A 22,183-nucleotide genomic window follows, 5' to 3' on the forward strand; every position below is an offset into this window, starting at 1 on the left:
TCACACTCCCCAAGTTTCTATGAGATGCTGTTTGGGTTTGCAGTGGCTTCAGCTGACCAAATGAATAGGAAGAGGAGAAATGTGTCACGGAGCCTCTCCCAGGGCCTGCAGGGCTGACCAGGCTCATGTGGTTGTCTTTGAGAGAGGCCCGAGGTCGCACAGGGGACTGTGGCTGGGGACACTGAGGGGACACTGAACAGACACAGCTCCGGGCAGCATAATATAGAAAAGACATTAAGCTATTAGAGAGCATTTAAAGGAAGGCCACGAGGACGGTGAAGGGCCTTGAGAGGAAGCTGTACAAGGAGTGGCTGAGGGCACTTGGTCTGTTCAACCTGGAGTAGACTGAGGGGAGACCTCATAGCAATCTACAGCTTCCTCATGAGGGGAAGCAGAGGGAGGACACCGATCTCTGCTCTGTGGTGACCAGTGACAGGACCCAAGGGAACGGCATGAAGCTGCGTCAGGGGAGGTTTAGGTTCGATGCCAGGAAAAGGTTCTTCTCCCAGAGGGTGGTTGGGCACTGAACAGGCTCCCTAGAACAGTGGTCGCAGCACCAAGCCTGACAGAGGTCAAGGAGCGTTTCAACAACAATTTCGGCCACATGGTGTGACTCTTGGGGTGTCCTGCGCAGGGGTGGCACTCGATGATCCTTGTAGGTCCCTCCCAGCTCAGCCTATTCCACGCTCCCCCATCACCCGCCGACTACATCTCCCGGCACCCCGCGGGGCGGCGCCTCGTTCTCGCGAGAGCCGAGAATTCCCGCGCTCTGTCGCGAGAGCGGCGGGTCCGGAAGCTCCACGTCGGAGGGTCGGAACCTGCCCGGGGCGCGGCGGCGGCTGAGGGACAGCCGGGGGCTGAGGGACACCGGGGAGACACCGCGGGGAGCTGAGGGACACCTGAGAGACACCGCGGGGAGACCTCGGCGGGAGCGGGGCCATGGTGAGCGCGGGGAGCGCCCTGTGCCAGCTCCCGGCGCGGGAGGTTGACAGTCGCAGCTCCGCGGCCGGCGGGACATGGGGAGCGGGGGGGTCTCGGGGCCGGAGCAGCAGCGCGGTGTCACTGGTGGGGTGTTCATCAGACGCACCGAGCAGCTGTACCAGTGCTCTGGGGGCGTGTTGCAGGTCGCCCCTCAGAGCGGCCATACCCGGCCCTGATGGGCTGCAGGTCTGAGCAGTGCCACGAATAAGCACAGAGTCGAGTGCATCGTGTTCTAGTGTTTATGTCTGGAGAAATAAACCACAAATCCATCCTCTCTCACCATGTCCTGTCTGTAAGTCACAGGTACTGCATGGTAACTGGGGATTTTTTTCTCCCTGCGGTGTCTTAACAAATGTAGCTGCAGGTTTTATTAACATTATCCCACCACTAAACACAGCGTTCTTTGATCAGATATTATCCATTAAGTTTTCTGTGAGCTAAAATGTCAGCAGAGTTAAGTGAGCTCAGCTGAGTGTCTGAATGAATCTGTAATGCATCCAGTAGTTTATAAAATCATTTCACTAGACTTTGTGCCTTTCAAATACCGTGGATTTACATTGCCAGTGATGAAAGTGGAAAGTCAAGACCTTCTCTGTAAGGGAAAGACTTAAACTTGTCCCTTCTCTCAGTTTTTATGATGTAGTGTTCTGTTCTAAAACTTTATTTTGCAGTTGTGAAGGGAAATAAATTCATAATGGGCAAATCTTGTTGTGCTCTGTTGTGATAATTGGCTCTCTTACCTGTTTTTTCAGGTGAAGTAGCAGGAAGATTAATTTTCTAACATTTGTATTAGGAGCAAGTTCTGTTTGCTTTGCTGTGGTAGGTCAGGGACACCAGGAAGATGTACAGTGCTTTTTGGTTTTTACTGTTCTGAGGATGCTTTCTACAGTATGAAGAAATTTTGAATTTCACAAAATTAAATGTAATGGACCCGTTGCCATTGATGGCGACGTGCTGGTTGCCTGCAAAACCAAATAAGCAGGTGGATAGAAAAGAGTGGTAGCCTTCTACCTGCCTGAAAAGCAAGACTGGATCCTTTTATTTGGAGGTTTAACATCAGCTTTCCTTTCCCTGTTGTATTTCTGTGCCAGTTTTCTGTTCAGTAAGTGGCTGTTCCCAATTGTTCCCCCCAGCCTCTCCGACTGGATATCAAGCGGAAGCTGACGGCTCGCTCCGACCGGGTGAAGAGCGTGGACTTGCATCCCACGGAGCCATGGATGCTGGCCAGCCTTTACAATGGCAGTGTCTGTGTTTGGAACCATGAGACACAGGTGAAGGGCCTTGCTTTGCCTTTTTTATGGAATCTTCATAGCTGTCAGATGTGTGTCTGGGACTGAAAAATTGAATTTATCCAAGAATCTTAAATCGCTGTCGCTAACTGTCTGTGCTCTCCTCTGATTACAAAAGTCACTGTATTAGTAGACAAGGAGGCAACATAGTGGACACTGTTAAGAAAATATGAAGAGCTGATTTCAAAACTTGTGTTTTCTGCTGTGCTATAAACTTACTGTTTTTATTTTTAGACTCTGGTGAAGAATTTTGAAGTGTGTGACCTGCCTGTGAGAGCTGCCAAGTTCGTGGCGAGGAAGAACTGGGTTGTTACTGGAGCTGTAAGATATTGTCCTCTTGTGATTTCATATGTAGCTGTACTTTCTCTAATTTATTTTCATGCCATTGCTTTGTGCATGTTTAAGCTTAGAAGCTTAAACTCTTCATTTCCAAAGAGAGCAGCCTAATAATGTGAGTAACTCTGCAGGTAGTACAGGGTAGATCTAGAGTCAGCCTTTGCTGCCAGCTGGAACATACTCAGCACCCAGTTTTGACTCAATATTGTTGGTGCTGCTTTAAGATGAAACTACTGACAATCCTAGGTAAGATGAATTAGAAGTTGCTTTCTGCTTTTGTTCCTGCTCATAAATTTTTTAGTTTTGCTCACCTCTAGGAAAAAATCTGCTTTTATTCAATGAGTCTACTTTGAGAGGAATAGTTTTATTCTAATCTCAGTAAGACATTTTTCTTGATGGAATGAGTGTTTTTTGTTTGAATTGAGGTAATGCCTAAATATTTTTGTCTCAATTTTCTTTTCCTGGTCTTCTGCCCTATACACAGAGTAAACATTTCTTGCCATTTTGTTGTTTTACACTGCTGTGAACAAGTTACTTTTAAAAATTAAATTTTGGTTGAAATTTTTTCCATTTCCTAAGTGTCTTGGGAATAACAGTGGGTAATTTATAAACTTCTAAATTAAAGCATAACTTTTACCATTAGCAATGTGCAGAAAATACATTTTCTTCAACGTTTTGTTGTTAGAGGCTCTTAAGTGCCAGAATATTTTCTCTAGCTTCCCTGCATTGCACAGAAGGTGCACTGGACAGAGGGTCTTATTTTAATGGTGGCTTTCCTTACCTTTCACAGGATGACATGCAGATCAGAGTCTTTAATTACAACACCTTGGAAAGGGTGCACATGTTTGAGGCCCATTCTGATTATATCCGTTGCATTGCTGTGCATCCCACACAGCCCTTCATACTGACCAGCAGTGGTAAGAGCCCTTTGGCATATTTTTATATTTATTTTATATTTAATAACCAGCTACTTTTAGGCTTCTGTTTTCTGTGTAGTGAGGGATGCATGTCTTCTCCTTTTCCTGCAGAAACAGGAATCAGTTGTCACTTGGTTATTTCTTTATCACTTGCATTCCTGTTTCTTTGGTTGAATATCAACTGCACCTAAAATTTAAAATATAGTAGCTTATGGTCATGTCAGAGAAGAGCAAAGAACCTTCTCATTTAAATATCTGCCAGAGGAAGGGTTCCTATATATGCTAATTAGTGTGGCAAACTCTCAAATAACAGCTTGAGTCCCATTTTTTAAAAAATTACATAATGATTTGGAGTATGTTTTCAGCTGGCAATCTGACTTGGAAGCAACAGGTAATTTAAATCTTTTTCCCAAAATGTCACTGAGCTCTCTGTTATTTGAAGTGATCTCTGTTACTCAGCTTTGGAAGATCAGTGGCGCAAGAGATCTTGCCCAGGAACACCTGGATTGTGCTGCTCAGTCCTTTTTGTTCTTGGAAACCTTACTGATGCAGCCAGAGCTCTGCAGGAATGCAGAGAGCTTTGTGTGTCACAAGCACTCTGTATTTCTGTGTTTTGCTGTTAAACTTACACTTAGCACTTGAAATGAAGGTCCTGAGGAGCCAGCTTGGTGGTCTCTGCTTCCTGTTCCTTAGCACTCATCAGAGTAGGTGCTGCAGAACAAAGCACAGGTCCAATTACTTAATGTCTGCGCACTATTTTAAGATTAATAATTCAATCTCTTAATATCAATTCTTAATCTCCCTTTTAAAGACAGATGTATTTCTTTCTTAGTTTTATCACCATTTTACTGGACAGTCTTTTTGAGAAACTTGTACTCGCTGTGGGTCCTTCTGCAAGGAAGGACTGGTGAAATCTTACAGATGGAAAATATATTGAATATTAGCAGTGCTTCCTTTCCAGCCTTTAGCTTGAAGCTTTTGAGGATTATGTAGTTTAAGAAGGTAGTTATCACTCAGTGATGCTTGGTTGTTTGTGGGTTTTTTTCAGATGACATGCTCATTAAACTCTGGGACTGGGATAAAAAATGGTCTTGTTCTCAGGTGTTTGAAGGACACACCCATTATGTCATGCAGATCGTCATAAACCCAAAAGACAATAACCAGTTTGCCAGTGCCTCTTTGGATAGGACAATTAAGGTAAAGAGACTTATTTGGGGATTTTTTTAGTCATTAAGTAATTAACAGTATACACAAACCAATAACCCTGTATGGACAGTGCATCAGTATCCTTAAAAGCAGGTGCAAGAATTGAATATAAATTGAGCAAAGACCTGAACTCTGGTCAATTTATTAAGTATTTCAGTAAATTTACCAGATTGCTTGTCACCTCTAATCACTGAAATGCGGGTCTTTAAACTTTTTGAAGTGCTGCTTTTCTATTTGGATTACACAGAAATACAGAGAGTAGTAATGGTTAAACTGTCAGTGAGTGGTTTGGCACTATTAAAACTATATAGGGGTAAAGGCTTTTAGTTGTGCAGCAAAAAGAAAAAAAAACAAAACTCTGGTAAAGGTGTCTCACTCATTACTTTACTGTCCTTGGCTGTCTATTGAATTGTTTCCAAAGGTGCCCTCGGCCTTCTCATGGTACACCCTGATGAGTCTGATTTGCTGTGAAACTGTTACTAAACATCTGTGACTACAGATTTACAGGCACCTGAGCAGTGAGACTTCCTCCCATGTACAGTACATTGGCTGTAAAAAGCCGGTTCTGATTTCAAATGTCCTCAGACGTTGAGATCAGGTCCACGTAAATGTTGATTTGATGTGATAAACATCAGAAAATAGCAGTATTTCTGCACTTATTTGGTATCCTCATTTAACATAAGATTTGTTATTCATTTAATGGAACTGGGGAAAAATTAAATTCAGGAGCCAGTTGGGGGCAACCCGTGTATGCACGGTTGTTGCTTTTCTGAGGTGTTCTGGTTGATATCATAAACAGGTACTTCTTCTTACAGACAGTGCCTTACTGTTTCTTACAGACAGTGCTTTATATGGTTTTATGTTTCAAAAAAGTCAAAAGAAACCAATTCCATTGTTTAGAGGTATGAGCAGGGCATGTGCAACTCGACATGTTAGGGGGTTTTTTGTTTTTATTTGGGGGGAAGGACTGGTAGTGTGAGCAGTTGTTGAGACTCCTCACCTAAGAAAAGCAACTGTGCCTTTGGAATTCCATGGTATCTATCTTTGGACTTGTAAAGTACACCTGAATACCTGCTCTGTTTGGCAAGCTTGACCTGGAGGCAAAAGATCACTAACTGCATGTGGTTGGTGTTTTGTTGGGTCTTTTCCTGGGAAGGTGTGGCAGCTGGGATCATCCTCTCCCAACTTCACTTTGGAAGGCCACGAGAAAGGAGTGAACTGCATCGACTACTACAGTGGGGGGGACAAGCCCTACCTCATCTCGGGGGCTGATGACCGGCTGGTGAAAATCTGGGACTACCAGGTGTGTGTTCAAGCCCTCAGGAACCTTTGTGGCAAAACATCCGTGGCTAGGTTTGAATAGACCAACAGATTTCCCTCATTTTTCCCTTGGAAGGAAGGATACTGAGGAGGAAATATTTCATGACATGTATTTAATTAAAAAATTTGTTAACCCTTGAGAAAACCTGCTGTGAATTTAAATAGCCTCAAAGTTGATTTGTAAAATTGAATTTGACATAAGGTTTCTGCTGTTAGCATTAGGTTTTTTTCCTTGTAACATATTAATCCCTGCCTTTTAGGCTTCATGTCTGTGGATTAACATACTCCTCTTTTATGTTCAAGTGTAAATATTGTGTAAATATTGTTCCTGTATCAACTCTTTCCCTCTCTCCCTTCTCATCCTGTGCACATTTACACAGGCACACGTGTGATGCACACCCATGCACGTGCTTCTGCTTGACAGGAGTTGTGAGAGGAGCTGTTTGAATGCTCTGTTCTGTTGTTGGACCCTAGAACTCAAAAGTTCTTCCTGTGTACAAGTGTATGAATGGCCAGAAGGGGAAGACAGAAATTGTTAGGTGGTACTTTCTGGTTATTAAAGGATTGTCCTAGAGTTAACCCAAGCCCAGAAGTTTAAGCTGGCACTGTTAATTTAAACATGCACTGCAGTAATGACTGTTAGACAACACTGCTTGAAATGTTGCCACCATATACAGCTCTGGTAGCCATCAGTTAGTCTTAGTTGTAACAAGCAGTGTAGCCTTTTCATTCATAACTGTGTGATTGAACATTCTTACCAAAGACATTAGATCTGTCTTCACCTGCATTTAGATTCAGATGTTTTCTGATTTTTTTTGCAGTGAACTCAGCTTTCTATGTTACTTTAATCTGTTGTGCTGCACAGCTCTGGGAAAGCATATTTTCTAGGCAGAAACCTATCTGAAAACAGAGGAAAAAACCTCTGTGTAGGGAAATAAATATTTTCTTCTGGGCAAGAGAAATTAACTCAGTACAGTCATAATTTTTAATATGTTAATGCTGTTGTTTGAGCAGCTTGGAAATAAATGGAAGAAATCTAGAGAAATATGTTTTCAGGCAAATTTTGGATTTGAGGGAGGTTTTTTTAAGAAATGAAGGTTAAAATGTAGCTCTGTGTTCATTTTCTGTACCTGTACTTCTCATTCTCTTTTGCAGAATAAAACCTGTGTCCAGACACTGGAAGGGCACGCTCAGAACGTGTCGTGTGTCAGCTTCCATCCTGAGCTGCCCATCATCATCACGGGCTCAGAGGACGGTAAGTTTGTGTTTTCTGTGGTATAAAGGACAGGGAAAGAACTTAGGGGAGAACTCTTCTTGTGGTGAGGCTGCACAGCTCCTGCCCTTGCACTGGGAAGAGAGGAAAAGCATCCATCTCTTTTTCCTGTAGGGACCGTCCGCATTTGGCATTCCAGCACCTACCGCCTGGAAAGCACCCTGAACTATGGCATGGAGAGAGTGTGGTGTGTGGCCAGCTTGAGAGGCTCCAATAATGTGGCTTTGGGATATGATGAAGGCAGCATTATTGTCAAGGTACCTTTAATGCTTGGAAATGAGAAGCAGTGATGCAGAGCAGCTGGTTTCTGCTTCTGGGATAATTTGGAAAATACTGAAAGTCTGACATTTTAATTGGCGTTTTTAGATAGAGATGGGCTATTTCATTTGATATTTTCAACTGAAAAGAAATGTAGTCTTTCCATCTCCCACCTTCTTACACTATGCTTTCTAGCTTGGTCGTGAAGAACCTGCCATGTCCATGGATGCAAATGGAAAAATTATTTGGGCTAAACATTCAGAAGTCCAACAGGCAAACTTGAAAGCCATGGGAGATGCTGAAATCAAAGATGGAGAGAGATTGCCCCTGGCTGTGAAGGATATGGGGAGCTGTGAAATCTATCCCCAGACCATTCAGCACAACCCTAATGGACGGTAATACATTCTTTTATCCTTCTCTTGAATTGTTTTTTTTTTGTTAACAGATAGGCTAAAATAAAAGAAAGCCCTGCAAGGTACAAGAGCTGCTCAGTGGAGACCAGAAGGAAGAGGGAATAGCAAGTAGCCAGCAACATGATGCAGCAAAAAGATGCAGCTCCTTGACAGTTTATGGATATATAAAGCTCATGCTCTGTCTGCATTTGCAGTGATTATATTGGGCATGGGAGCCTTTCACTTTTTAGATAATTTGCCCTCTTGATGATGCCTGTTGAACTGAACAGAAATATCTGACCAGTTCCATCTTCTTCACGCTCCAGGTTCGTGGTGGTGTGTGGTGATGGTGAGTACATCATCTACACAGCCATGGCTCTGAGGAACAAGAGCTTTGGTTCTGCACAGGAGTTTGTTTGGGCACATGATTCCTCAGAGTAAGTGGTGCACATTTTTTCCTATGTATTAGATTTGCTGCTGCTCGTTTTTGGGCCGTGCAAACAGTGAACTGGCCTGAAGACTAAAATCTATGTGGACAATGAGCTTGCAATAACTTGGCTGCTTTAAAATTACTGTTTCTAGCACTCTGCTAGTTGCAGAAGATAACTCAAATGCAGCTGTTTTGTAGCAGCTTGTGATTTAGTAATTTGCTACTTTGGAAACCAAATAATCTTGGTTTTTCTTACAATTTAATCTCTATTTAGATATGCAATCAGGGAGAGCAACAGTGTTGTAAAGATATTTAAAAATTTCAAAGAGAAGAAGTCTTTCAAACCCGATTTTGGAGCAGAAGGTAAGTACTTACTTTTAAAATAGATATGTTGGTTCATTTTTTTGCACAGTTTGGATTTCTTCTGCCTTTATTTTCTTGCAGGCATCTATGGTGGCTTTCTGTTGGGAGTCAGATCTGTTAATGGCCTGGCATTCTATGACTGGGAAAACACAGAACTGATTCGCAGAATTGAAATTCAGCCCAAACACGTAAGTTTCTACACGGGACTGAAGATATTTAGCTGCCTGTGTTTACTGAGTTTTCATTTGTTTACTAAACTGCTGATTTTAATGAATGAAGCCAAGCTATCAATCCCAAAGTTTATCTCAATCATATGGCAGAAGGAGAAGAAAAAAATCCTATACGTGTTGGTTTTTCAGGTCCTAAAGCTTCTAGAGTTAATATGTTTTAACTTTAATTTACACATCCTCTTTTCCTAAGCTGAGGTGTCTAAAACTTCTGTTGTTGATTCTGATGATACAGATTTTCTGGTCTGACTCGGGTGAGCTTGTGTGCATTGCTACAGAGGAGTCATTCTTCATTCTGAAATACCTGTCAGAAAAAGTAGCAGCAGCCCAAGAAACACATGAAGGTGTCACTGAAGATGGAATTGAAGATGCCTTTGAGGTATTTAAAACTTCTGTTTGAAAAGTGGAATAAGATTAGATGGTAGAAGCCAGTCTTCCCAGAGTGTAGCCAACTTAGGGGTTAAAATAACCATTTACACCATAGTTTCCAGACCATTGAGTACCACACAGTACATCTGCCTAAGGAACAATCTTCATCATTTTCTTTGGGTTCCAGAGGAGAGTTATCCCAGTTTGAATCCCAGCATAACAGACCTTGATGCCTGCATTTCCCTTCAGTTATCTGTTTACTGTTCTCACAGACTTACAGAGATTGTTTTTAAAACATACTTTTGGGTCATGGCTTAAACTTTTTTTTTGCAATTTTTTACAAGTTTTGAAATGTTATTCAAATTTAGAAGTGAAAAAATGTCATGCTGTGAAATGTCAGAAATGAAAATTTCAGAAGGAAAGTTTTCTTTGATTGCCTTGCTTAATGCTTGGTTTGGTGCTTGTTTCCTAGATTTATAATTGGGTTAGTTAAGAATTAAGGTAGCATTTTTGTAAAACCAAATCATCATTTATGTACTTCTAATCTGTATCTAAACTTATTTTTGCAACTTGCCCCACTACTTAATACAGAATATTAAATATAATTTCAAAGTGCAGTAATCTTTCTGCTACCTAAAAGTACATTTTTGTCTCTAATTAAACCAATCTTACTTTGCAGGTTCTTGGTGAGATTCAGGAGATTGTGAAAACAGGCTTGTGGGTGGGTGACTGCTTTATTTACACCAGTTCTGTGAACAGACTCAACTACTATGTTGGAGGAGAGATTGTCACCATTGCCCATTTGGACAGGTAAGTGGCTGCTTCAGGTCCCTGAGCGAGTGTTAAAGGTTCTGTCAGTCAAGTGAGTCCAAGGTAAACCTTGTCCCCTGCTTGCTGGGCATTACAACCCCTTCTTATATATCATACTGATGGATGTGCTGAGGCAGGAGTGGAATGGTGGAGGGAATGAACAGTGCTGTGTGAAAGTGCACATCTAGGAGAAGTAGAATATTTTATGTGAGTGCTCTCACTACCATAAGAACTACTGGAGGGGTTTTTTTTTGATAGACTGTTTTGTAGTGGATCTATTGAAGATAATATTCTTTGTTTTGTTTCAGAACAATGTATCTTCTGGGGTATATCCCCAAGGACAACCGACTTTATTTGGGTGATAAAGAGCTAAACATTGTTAGTTACTCTTTGCTGGTCTCGGTGCTTGAATATCAGACTGCTGTGATGAGAAGAGATTTTGGTATGGCTGACAAAGTTCTTCCCACAATTCCAAAAGAACAGAGAACAAGAGTTGCACATTTCCTTGAAAAGCAGGCAAGAAAACTACTTCTTAGTTATCAAACTAAACAAATCAGTTAATTCACATTTTTAATGGAGTTTGCTGAGCAAAACCCAGCATAACCCAGCTTACAGTTATCTGTAAGCATAAACTCCTGTTAATTATCTGTATTTATTTGAGAATCCTGTAACCTTCTGTTGAGAGTATTTTTGTTAAAACATCTAGGATGCTGTTTGACCTGACAGATCCCACCTAACTTTGAGATTTTTCTTTCAGGGCTTCAAACAACAAGCTCTTGCAGTATCTACAGATCCAGAACATCGTTTTGAACTTGCTCTTCAGCTTGGAGAGTTAAAAATAGCATATCAGCTTGCAGTGGAAGCAGAGGTACATATATACTTTTTGGTGATTCATACTAATTCTAAGTGCTAGCATGAATCTGAGAGGCCCTGTAAGAAAAGACAGTGGTGTGTAGGGACACAGTACAGCTCCCTGAACACAACAGAAATGCCTCCAACTCTTTTGATGAAGCTCTTCTGCCTGTAATTCAAAGGCATCTAAGCTGTGGGATGGGGACAGAAGAATGTTGTCTGCTCAGAAAGCTACAGGATCTCCTGGAGAACCAGAACTTGGGCAAAGAACAAAGCCCTAGTCTCCAGCACTTACCAATGAGAGGAGGAGTGACAGGGCTGAGGCCTTTAGGCCAATTTCCAAAGTTATTCCTACCTCCCACCTCCATGTTTACTGACAAACTGTTTATTTGATGTAATGGTACAGCTGTGTAATCTTATAAAAGTCACTGTGTCATGCTGTGAAGCTACAGTAATCACAGGACCTCAAAGGGAAGACAATGTAGTAATGGGATACATAAGTAAACTTACATTTTCATACTGATGAATGCTCTGCAAATCTTTCAGTGCTGTTCAAAAATGTGAGTTATGGTTTATTTTCTTTCCCTTCCTCTCCCCTTTTTGTACAATTAGTCAGAACAGAAATGGAAGCAACTTGCAGAGCTTGCCATCAGTAAATGCCAGTTTGGCTTAGCCCAGGAGTGTCTCCACCATGCACAAGACTATGGAGGGCTGCTGCTCCTGGCCACAGCTTCAGGAAATGCCAACATGGTGAACAAGTTAGCTGAAGGAGCAGAGAAAGATGGCAAGAATAATGTGGCATTTATGAGCTACTTCCTGCAGGGAAAGTAAGTAGCAAACAAGAGATTCTGATCGTTCTGTTCTGCCTTCCCAAGTTCTAAGTACCTCAGCTTCTCCAAATGGTGAACTACAGCCAACTTTCACAGAGAAACTTGGTGGTGGGCACCTTCTCAGAAAAGGTGCTTCTATTTTATGATGGCTGCTAGATTTGAAATCTGAAATGAAAGCACTTTAAATTAATGTAATAGTGTAAACAGCTAATCTTAACACAGGAATTTGTCTTTATTAAATTTACTGGTTAAAACCACATTTTAAAATCTTCTAGGCTTGATTCATGTTTGGAACTCCTGATTAAAACCGGGCGTCTCCCAGAAGCTGCTTTTCTTGCACGGACATATTTGCCAAGCCAAGTTTCCAGGTAATTTTTAAGCATATTCAGAGCACGAATGGCACTGTCAGAATTAGCTGGGTGTGACAAATACTGTTTGTGTCTCCAGGGTTGTTAAACTCTGGCGGGAAAACCTCTCTAAAGTCAATCAAAAAGCTGCCGAGTCCCTCGCTGATCCTACAGAATATGAAAACCTTTTCCCTGGCCTGAAGGAAGCTTTTGTTGCTGAAGAATACGTGAAACAAAGCCTGGCTGACTTGAGGCCAGCCAAGGAATACCCCCTTGTCACTGTGAGTGGGAGTTTTTATTGTCTCTAGAAGAAGATTTGGTGCTGTGTGAAAGCAGCTTTAAACAAGTCAGTGCAACATTTAAACACACGTTGTGTTGGTTTTTTACTTTTAGCCAAACGAAGAAAGAAACTTACTTGAAGAAGCAAAAGGATTTGAGCCTTCTGGAGTAATGGCATCTCAGGTCAGTGGTACTAAGTGATGAACTCTAAGAGACAACTTTGCTATTTGGTGATAACATCTACCTTGGAGAATATTTCACCAATAATGGACAAATTATTGCTCTTATTGGCTGGACTGTAAGTGCTGCAGCTGAGTTCCGTGTTCTTTGCTTCAGATTCTTCTTATCTCTGCGTCTGTAACTACTAAGAACTTCTTGACTGTGAAATTATTTGTGTGCTTCCCTACCCTGGGTCACCCTTTGTGGTGTGAGTGACTGTAGAGTGTTACCACTGAATTCATCCTACAGAAAACCAATTTCAGTTGCACATACAAACACCACCCCAACTGCAGATGGTTTTCTAAAAGCTCACTTGCTGGAACCTGGAAACTCCAGTGTATTACAGCAGTTAAAAATGCTTTATGTTCTCTGCTAGTGTGCTGCATGGTTATGGAATAACACTATTCCATGACTGACTGATTAGGAATCATACTCAGGTACCTGAACAGATGTTCTAATCAATATCTGAAGTAACAAACTGATTTTTTTTTTCTCCACCTCAGTTGTCCAATTTTTATGCAGAAAACACAACTTAAGTGTAAGGTATGAGCATGCAGATTGAAACAAACACTTCAAATGCTTTTCAGAGCTTCAACAGAAGATGACACCTTCCAATTCTTGCTCATATCAAATACATTTGTACATGAAAATCAGATTGTGAGTTTCTTGAAAAGGCACAGCTCTTTGACACTATAAACATCTTAAATTAGAACTAAAATCAGAAACTGAGGGAGAAACATAAAAGCCACGACTCCCCATTCTGTCTTTATTTTTTTCCTCTTAGGAGATGCACTACAAAGCATCACTGGCAGTTCAGAGAAGTTACCTTACTTTCAAGTAGCTGTCATGATTACATAGAAGGCCTAAACCACAGTTGTCTTTTACAGGGTAGGAGATAATTATAGAATTAATCAAAACACAGTTAATTGGACAGTATTGCTTCAGTAACGATACTGATGAATTATCTTAATATAAAACTTGTGCAGCAGCAAAGAGAGAAGATGAAGTGTTAAACCTTTACAGGGTACACAAAACCCAGCAACAGTACTAAGGTTTGCTGTCACAGTCTCAAGTACCCTAATGTGTCTTGCTGAGGACCTGTACAGTCACTTTCTAACAGCACTTCAGTATTTGAAATGAACTGATACTTTCTGAAGGTGGTTTTCCTTTTATCAGTTCCATCCATTGAAGCAGTTCCAACTGCTTCAAAGTAACTGGGGAGGGAAATGGCAGGTTCCAGTGGAGTGAGGACTAGAACCCTTACAGGCTGTGGCTCAAGAATTGCCAAGGAAAACTTTGGAAGAGAACTACTGGGAGGGGAGGATTATAGGTTTGCTGCTGTTTACTTGCTTTTGTTGGAAAATTTAAATTCAAAAGAACTAAAGGAATTTTTTTGTCATTAGAAGAAGGTTGAAGAACCAGTTCCCTCTCCTAAACAAGAAGTGATGAAGACAGTTTTGCAGAATGCTGATATACTTCCAACAAGAGATCAGAAGGTACCAAAACATATTTTTATGAAAGGGAGCACTACAAGCACTAATTTTATGTTAAAGCCTTCAATTAATAATGTGATTCAACAAAGCTACTGGAAAATGTCTCTATATTACTGGACAACTTAGGGCCAGTACAGGGAACAGGTCCCTCCCTCCCTTGCTGGGGTGCAGAAACCATCCCCAGTAACCCAGACCAGTTAACAGCCTTGGGGTTACAAGGGGGAAGTTCAAACACAGTTGGCCAGAACATGGTAAAAAGCTGCAGCTCATGAAAGGTGCTTCCTTACCAAGCACAGAGCTTCTCTCTACAGCTTATTTTAGCACTCCTGTTCCACACCACTGCCAGAACTTGGGGGTTGCAGAATGTGCAAGTGCATCCTACAGAATCATACATCATATAAGCTGGCTGCCATGGAACTGTAGTAGTGTACCCTTCATCTAGTCTTTTCTTTCCCTAGACACTGCTGGACTTGGAAGATGACTTAGATAACTTGGATCTGGAGGATATTGATACTACAGATATCAACCTGGATGAAGAGATCTTAGATGAGTGAACATCCTTTTTTAGATGACCAAATCAGTTACTCCAAACCAGCTAATGAAGTTCTGTGGACTATGTGCTCCAAGTTAATTTGATTTTTATACCACAAGTGGACCATGTACATGTAGAAGGAAGTGCAGACCCAGCAATTGTACGTGGAGAATCAGCTTCCAGTACGTTGAATTTCAAGACACAGGCCTGGCTCCAGCATGTGCTAACGAATGTTTTCATTTTGCAAGCAACTCAATAAAGTCTTTTAAACATTCTTCTCCTCAGATCTCCATTTACTAGTAATTCTACTAAGAGTAGTACCATTCTTAAGAATAACCCAGCTTCAACAGTGTATATTAGAAATACATGAAACAGGAGCATAATAGCTGAACATGAGTATTTTAGCCTGACATTCCTCAGCATATACACTTAGGCATAGGGTTATGTTCACTGTGCTGTTTGGCTTGGGTTTGGTAACAATCAGTAAAATAACTAAAATGAATTGCGGGAAATTCTTTAGATTCAAGATGTAACATTAAAATATTAAACTCGGGGCATATTGTCACCAAAAACAAAACTCATGATGACTGCTCTAAGTTCATTTACAGAGCTTTTCAAAATAGCAAACTGCTGTAATGATTCTTATATAGTTCAGTAAAAAAAAAAAATCCAGAACAGTCAGTTTATTGTATTTATTGTGAAATCCTGTACAGAGAATGTTTATAAACAGACTTAAAACTCAGGATGAACTGACGTTTATTTCACGAAGCTGTAGAAGTAGCCATTGCTTCTTCATAAGCCTGCAAGGCCAGCTGGATGTAGCCTTCTCTCTGGGATTCAGTTTTCACAAATACCTGCAACCATGGCAGGAGAGAGATTAATGTACAGTTAACAGCAGAGATGCATAATGAGATTTCATCATGCCAGTGGCAGATCAGCCACCTACAGCTGAAATCCTGGTGCACATATATATATATATATATATATATATATATATCTTAAAATACACCAAACATGGTATGCAGAACAGTTCTATTTAAATATCTGCTTCTTAAGGTAAGAAATTTAGGCTACTAAATGGGTTGTGCTGTTTAAAAGCTTTCTCCTCTGTAGTTAAAGTAGCTTAAAGCAGAAAAGCATACCTTGATCAGATCAACTCCTTTAAGTTTCCCTTCTTGAGCTTCTTTTGCTGACTGACATTCAGGATGTAGCATATGATACAGTGTAATTAAACTGGTAGCATCATCCAGCCTAAAAAAATAAAGGCTCATTTGTAGCAATTACTGTTTCAATCACTAAGAGTCTACAGAGGAAGTGTATATTGTGATGTACTTTGCACACCACAGGCTGTCATAAACTGCTCCTTTCACTGAGTATCCAGTCCCTGCAATATGGCAAACAGGGCAATGGGCAGCCCATCATCTGCAGCAGCCCCTTCCTGAGAAGGAAGACCAGAAGCACATGAACACTACAGTGCACCAGGAAAAGTACCTAAATCTAGCCAGAGTGCAGTTGAAGCCTGGTGCCCTGCTCAGCAGTAATACACCTGAAATCTATCTATAAAATAAAATTAATTACCCCACAACAAATAGTTAGTGGAGCAACTGTGCCAAAGGGGAGCTTCTGAACACAGACTGCAGTGACTAGCATGTTTAAGATCAGCACTGCCCAGGGCTGAAAGTGTTCTGACAATTACATGGGAAACAAAAATAAAACCCCAACAACTCCAAAAGGTCTGTTTCTGCAGAAACTTAGTTTAGTACCCCACAACTTCATGCACTGCAGTTAGTGCTTCCATACAGCAGACAGCATCTGTACAGCCAATGCTTAGAGCCAGCCTAAGTTTTCCTGCAAATGAAAACTTTTCTACACCTTACAGAAATATTATTTTTGAACAGCAGTGCTTGTTTTCTGTTTGCTGGGATAAGCAGAATCAGTGAGTGTCACACACTACTTACAGGTCTCTGTTGATCATATCTATGAGTAAGCCATCTGTTCTCTTCCTGCTGAGCAGGTACCACACCATGCCCCCGAAGTGCCTGGTGGAGCGCAGCAGGTCGTACTTGGCGTGTTTATCGATGTCCTCGTACGTGCGGTGATGAACCTGCACCCAGGGACGGTTTCAGTCTCACTCACACAGCTGGAGCTTCATGGCAGGTCTTCCCCTCTACCTCTCTCATAGTTTTTAATCTATTTTCTCCTTCCCTAAAGTGCAGGAGTAAGCCACAGACTGAACCATGCTACCTTAAAGCTTTATGCATCTTACAATTCAGGGTAACAGTGGTATAGCCCAGTTCTTAGTATTTAGGCACAGGCACCTTTATGGGAAAAGGAAGCTAAATCCTAGTTATGTCCTGCACATTTGGGGAGGCAGGGACATAACCTCAACCTTCAGTGCACTGCTGTCAAGTTGTAATCTGCTCTTTAAGGTGAAAAATGCTAGAGCAAAGAAGTGAAACTTTCCTTTGAAGAAAAGGTCCTTGAAAAATTACCTAACAGAAGTTACAATTTCTCAGACAACTGAGATTATTAAAGAATAAAGAGTAGTAAACATTTTAAAAGCAACTGCAGACTAACATATTTACCAGCAGCTACAGCTACTAACTTTAAATAGTTCAGCTAGAACTACATTTTTGCAGCTGGTGTTTGTCAAAAGTCATCCTTTGTGTACAGTGCTCTCTCTCAAAGTGCACTTTCAGTTATCTAACTGGTCCTTTTAAGTCCTAACAGAGCAGTTACCATGACTCCAGCAGCACAATTCTGCTCACGGCCCCTTAGGCATGTTATCATCAATTCTGTTTAGATAATAAAAATATCTGCACAAAGACTATTTTTTTGCATATGTGGTATTTTTCTATCCTGTTGAAAATTACTTAAACCAGAATTCTGTTTACTTTTCTGCATAAAAATAAACCCCAAAACTCATCAGAAGGATAACTGATAATCTATATAGAGGGGAAAAAAACCTGTGACCAACACCTTTGAGCCCCAGATAATATCTGTGTTTACAAGACAAACCCTAACAGTTCTTCACTATTTTTTTTTTAGTAGAAAAATGACAAGTGAACTCACTCTGATATAGTCAGGTGAATCTGGCTCAAACTGAGCAATGCACATATTAAGGACATCTTCATGACGGTCTTGCTGAAACACATTCTGAAACAACAGTTCAAATTCAGGAGATTCTGTATCACACCATTCCAACTCTCCAAAATCAAAACAGCAGCCACAACATTCTGTTCTGAGCAACACCTACAGTGAGTAACCCCTTAATTGAAAGATAAAATGCACAGAAGTACCGTAATTGCCTTGACATTAATACAGTGTTCCTTGATTTTTGTTTCTGAAACACCAGGTCACATTTTCAGATTAAATGTACAATATCATCAATGCATAACAATTAAATGTGGACTTCTAGTATGACACAGTGTTTATACCTATCCAGGATTTACCTGGACCTAACCTGGAACTTTACTGTAAGTATTTTAACTAAGTTACAATGATGAGCCATTGCTCAAAACAGAATTTAAGCAGCTTAGAGCACATAGAGTGGCTTATTCATAGCTCCTCTGCCCAGTAACAGAGCACAGTTAAGTAAAAATAACCAGTTTTCAAACTCAGGAGGAACTTACCCCAAGGTTTTCATCCTTAAACAGGGCTGGGGCAATAACTCTGCGCCCTTCCCTTGGGAAGAATATCTGTATCATTCTGTCCCGTTCTTCCCACGTCGCTTTTCTTAACACACCATTTGGTTCTCTAACTACAATGAAACGTTCCTGAAAATAAGGTAAAATAAAAAAACAGAGCATTATCTCCCAAAGCCTTCTGTCTTCGTAGCCAGAACCACTATAAAGAAAGAGTATTTGTCAAAGCCCTTCAATACCTAACTCCCACCAATACTGCCAGTTTCTAACTGATTGTTGCTATGTGCTAGATTCATCATTTCTGCCTTGGTACCTGCTAATTAAGTGCTACATTTGCACCTTCATTTTCCTGTGCATGTGCCTATACTAAAAGCTACAGCTCTGTTAAGTTTAGATTAACAACATAAGTCATACCCAGACAAGGCAGTTAGCCTTGCTGCTGGCCTGATTTTACCACTGAGTAATACACATGAAATTAAAAATGCAAGTGTCTTGCACTTCTTTACCTTTGTTTCAGAGGCAGGTGCTAGAATCAAGTAAGGGCAACTGCAGTACAAAAAAAATACACATGAAACCATATACTCAGATCTGTTCACAAGCATAATTGATTTAGGGCAGCAGATGGGAAAGTCTGTTGGGGCAGGGAAGCTTTCAATACACTGAAAAATAAACAGCAGGTTCCTGGGGAGAGCTCTCAGATAGAGTAATAGATGGAGGAGTGGGCAATTCCTTTCACAGGGCCATCACTATATGCATGCTGGAACCATGGAGACTTCTTAGAACCATAACTGTTTGTTAAGAATCTTTCCAGCCTCTTCCTACTGGTACTTAAAGACCATCTAGATGTTTCATTAGACAAAGAAAACTCTATCCCTATACTCAATAATTCTACTTGACAGCTGTTTCTTTACAGCTTTCCCATGAATTCATCCATCATTTGCACAGCTTTCCACTAGATTTTTGCTACTGTGAAGGAGCTCCATCTTTAGTACATATTTAGCCTATGTCCTAAATATTCCAATTCCACAGAAAGCTTCTAGGAAATATGGAAGAACTCAGTACTCCTTGCATATCACAAGCATCTGCTTATAGAATAATTAACTACCCCACAGCTTCCCCTCATGCCTGCTTTTGAGTAATAGAAGTTAATTTATCATTATCAGTAAGAAGCAAGCTTTTAGAAATATATGTTTCTCTCTTGCCTCGATCCAGATTAAATTTACAACTCGTCAGCCTTTTTGCAAACTGACATAATTACGTTTTCATTAAAACCTGAAGGTTACTTTGAAAACAAATTAATACTTTTAATTGTGTTACTTACACGATGTGGAGTGGAGTATGTTAAATCTGTAAATACATATTTTGAAGTTTCAGTTCCTTCAAGGAATTTGTCTTCTGCTAAGACATCATCAATTGGCTCTCGTTCATCCAAAACAGGGGGCATGATTAGTTTTTCTTTAGCTTCCTCAATGGCTTTTCTTGTGGCCTTGGGAGAAAAAAGTAGTGTAATTTTACAATTAAAAATATCATTCTATTGGAAAGCTAACATACAATTTTGGAACAAATATTTTCATTTAGAGAAGTATTTTTTTAATTTTTTTCTCCAGCAGTTAAGAGAAAGGAGACACTAATTCAACTCCAGGTAGATGAATCACACATGAACAATTTACCAGTACTAAAACCTGGGCAAAATGCTGGAGGAAGTTCCAAAACTTCAATGGACAAATTGCAAACCCCACGTTTATTTCAGGTATTTTTTCCAGGGTAATTTTCCCCCAAATCATAAACCACGATCAACAGTCTGTATATGGCTGTGATTGTGGCTCCAGAACAGGCTCAGGTCAGGCCTCTTTGTCACCCCAAACCAAGTCAGACCACAGGAAAAAGAAAGTGGTCCAAGGAATCCCAGGGCTATAATTTAGATATCTGATAAAACATTTAACACAGTTAGGAAGCATAATGGGATAATAAAGAGAAGCTGTCACTCAGGGGGAAAAAAGCATCCAATTTCCTTCATATTGCATAAAAATCGAGCAACACTGAACAAAACAAGTTATTTAAAGTGAAGAAACACTGTTTTACGCTATTTTAGGGAATGACCTGAAACAAAGGCAAGAAACCAAAATGTTTTCAAAAGCAGCAACAAAGGAAACAGAAGTATGAGCTGTTACAAGCTCTTTTATTAAAGCCAACACTCAGTTCCTAAGGAAGCAGAGCAGCCTACCTCTTGCAGCTGAGCTTCGGTCATCAGCTTGTACTGAGGCGGCTTGAGCTCCTTCCTCACGGGCCGGAACACCTTGTGCAGGTCGATCCCCGTCATTTTGTAGAGCAGCGCCTGAACCGCCTCGTCCGTGAAGGCGGGCCGGGGCTTGGCGGCCTTTCCCTCTGCGAGCGGAGGGCACCCGCGGTTAACCGGGGGGCGAGGGGACGGTCACGGCCACCCCCTCCTCCCGCGCCCCCACACCCGTCCGTCCCGCCTCCCTCCCCACGGCGCCGCGCGGGTCGGGCCCGGCCGAGCCCCGTCCCCGGGCCGGGGTCCCCCCGCGCCCCCCTCACGTACCGCCCGCGGCCTGCGCGAGCCCCCGCCGCGCGTGCCGCCCCCACAACGCCCGCAGCCGCGCGGGCACCGCCGAGGAGAGCCGCGCGCCCAGCGCCGCCATCTTACACACGCCCCGCCCTGCCTCCGCCCCCGCCGAGGCGCGCCGGGAAATGGAGTCATAGAATCACACAATATCCTCAGTTGGAAGGCACCCACAAGGGTCATGGAGTCCAGCTCTTGGCCCTGCACGGGACACCCCAAGAATCCCACCACGTGCCTGAGAGCGTTGTACAAGCGCTCCTTGAGCTCCGTTAGGCCTGGTGCTGTGCTCACTGCCCTGGGGAGCCAATTCCCCTGCCCGACCACGCTCTGAGGGAAGAACCCTTTCCTCTTATCCAGCCTAAACCTCCCTTAACACAGCTTCATGCCGTTCCCTTGGGTCCTGTCACTGGTCACCACTGAGCAGAGACCAGTGCCCTCCCCTCCGCTTCCCCTCACGAGGAAGCTGTAGATTGCTATGAGGTCTCCCCTCAGTCTCCTCTTATCCAAGCTGAACAAATCCCCCTTTGCCTGGCGCGAGGGACACCCGCAGCCCTCCGGCATTTTCTCCGAGGGAAAGGGTAAGAACCTTGTCGTTTGAAGTCCCCCAGTGCGTTTGTGTTATTAAAGGCTGCCGAGGCGGAGGTGAGTGGCAGGTTAGGGCGGGAACCCATCCTGCAGCGTTGGGACAGCGGGAGCACAGCGGGAGCACAGCGGGAGCGAGGGGGCAGCCGGCTCCCTCAGCCGCCGAGGGGACGGAGTAGGGCTGCGGGCTGGCAAATTTCCTTCCTTAGCGGAGAAAAAAAGTGATAGGAAGAAAGGTGGAGTTGAGTCCCTCGTGGGCACTGTCGCGGTTGAACCGCTGTTAACCCGCAGCTGCCGTGAGGTCAGGACAGGCGCAGGCGGCAGGAGGGCGCGCTGCAGCAGCGGCTGCCCGCTGTGACAGGCAGCTCCCTGCCCCGGTTCCTGGGCGGTCCGCCCAAGCGGGAGGAACACGGTGGTAATTTACACAAAATTAAAAACCCCATCTGGCATTGCGTACTGCTTTGGCACTCGCGTGGTTCATGCCTGAGAGCACCCGTGCTGTGCAGGGCTGTGCTGGGCTGTCAGCCTGGCCACAGGTGTCACTGCCATGGGGGGTGAGGAGTTCACTCTCCTCGTGTTCAGGGAGCTTTAATGCTTTTGTAGAGGAAGGAAAATATATAACTGTATTTAAGCATAAAGCCAAAGGTGAATTT

The 22,183-nt window shown here is 42.4% G+C and overlaps 2 protein-coding genes across 3 annotated transcripts; one reads left to right on the plus strand and one right to left on the minus strand.

The window, feature by feature from the left end:
* Nucleotides 1-771: 771 nt before the first annotated feature.
* Nucleotides 772-14,997, plus strand: COPB2 (COPI coat complex subunit beta 2). 2 transcript variants are annotated; one of them, XM_064666578.1, is made up of 22 exons: nucleotides 772-942; nucleotides 2,115-2,252; nucleotides 2,505-2,591; nucleotides 3,397-3,523; nucleotides 4,572-4,720; nucleotides 5,886-6,032; nucleotides 7,205-7,304; nucleotides 7,437-7,579; nucleotides 7,776-7,975; nucleotides 8,299-8,409; nucleotides 8,677-8,765; nucleotides 8,847-8,953; nucleotides 9,228-9,371; nucleotides 10,041-10,171; nucleotides 10,480-10,687; nucleotides 10,929-11,039; nucleotides 11,636-11,850; nucleotides 12,129-12,221; nucleotides 12,301-12,481; nucleotides 12,594-12,662; nucleotides 14,102-14,194; nucleotides 14,650-14,997. In XM_064666578.1, the coding sequence occupies exons 1-22, from the start codon at nucleotides 940-942 to the stop codon at nucleotides 14,743-14,745; spliced, it is 2,742 nt and encodes a 913-aa protein (XP_064522648.1). In that variant the 5' UTR covers nucleotides 772-939; the 3' UTR covers nucleotides 14,746-14,997. The 2 variants fall into 2 exon arrangements, with proteins under 2 accessions (XP_064522648.1, XP_064522649.1); XM_064666579.1 differs by having other exon boundaries at nucleotides 803-942; nucleotides 14,105-14,194.
* A 403-nt stretch (nucleotides 14,998-15,400) lies between these two features.
* MRPS22 (mitochondrial ribosomal protein S22) lies at nucleotides 15,401-21,065 on the minus strand. The gene is made up of 8 exons (XM_064666580.1): nucleotides 20,928-21,065; nucleotides 20,592-20,752; nucleotides 19,689-19,853; nucleotides 18,356-18,499; nucleotides 17,796-17,879; nucleotides 16,682-16,827; nucleotides 15,866-15,974; nucleotides 15,401-15,577 (listed from the first exon to the last, which is right to left on the minus strand). The coding sequence occupies exons 1-8, from the start codon at nucleotides 21,025-21,027 to the stop codon at nucleotides 15,485-15,487; spliced, it is 1,002 nt and encodes a 333-aa protein (XP_064522650.1). The 5' UTR covers nucleotides 21,028-21,065; the 3' UTR covers nucleotides 15,401-15,484.
* Between the last annotated feature and the right edge of the window lie 1,118 nt (nucleotides 21,066-22,183).

This window comes from Pseudopipra pipra, chromosome 10, assembly GCF_036250125.1.
Source record: "Pseudopipra pipra isolate bDixPip1 chromosome 10, bDixPip1.hap1, whole genome shotgun sequence".
Lineage (NCBI taxonomy): Eukaryota > Metazoa > Chordata > Aves > Passeriformes > Pipridae > Pseudopipra > Pseudopipra pipra.

What these genes read in the sequence shown, in the direction of transcription:
- COPB2 (XM_064666578.1), top strand. An exon ending in TGGGCACATGATTCCTCAGA is followed by an intron (nt 8,410 to 8,676) that starts GTAAGTGGTGCA and finishes ATCTCTATTTAG; the next exon opens with ATATGCAATCAGGGAGAGCA. An exon ending in AGGAATACCCCCTTGTCACT is followed by an intron (nt 12,482 to 12,593) that starts GTGAGTGGGAGT and finishes TTTTACTTTTAG; the next exon opens with CCAAACGAAGAAAGAAACTT.
- MRPS22 (XM_064666580.1), bottom strand. Translation starts at nt 21,027, where the DNA reads ATGGCGGCGCTGGGCGCGCGGCTCTCCTCGGCGGTGCCCGCGCGGCTG. An exon ending in TTAAGGATGAAAACCTTGGG is followed by an intron (nt 17,880 to 18,355) that starts GTAAGTTCCTCC and finishes CTGTTGTTTCAG; the next exon opens with AATGTGTTTCAGCAAGACCG. An exon ending in AAGGAGTTGATCTGATCAAG is followed by an intron (nt 15,578 to 15,865) that starts GTATGCTTTTCT and finishes CCATGGTTGCAG; the next exon opens with GTATTTGTGAAAACTGAATC.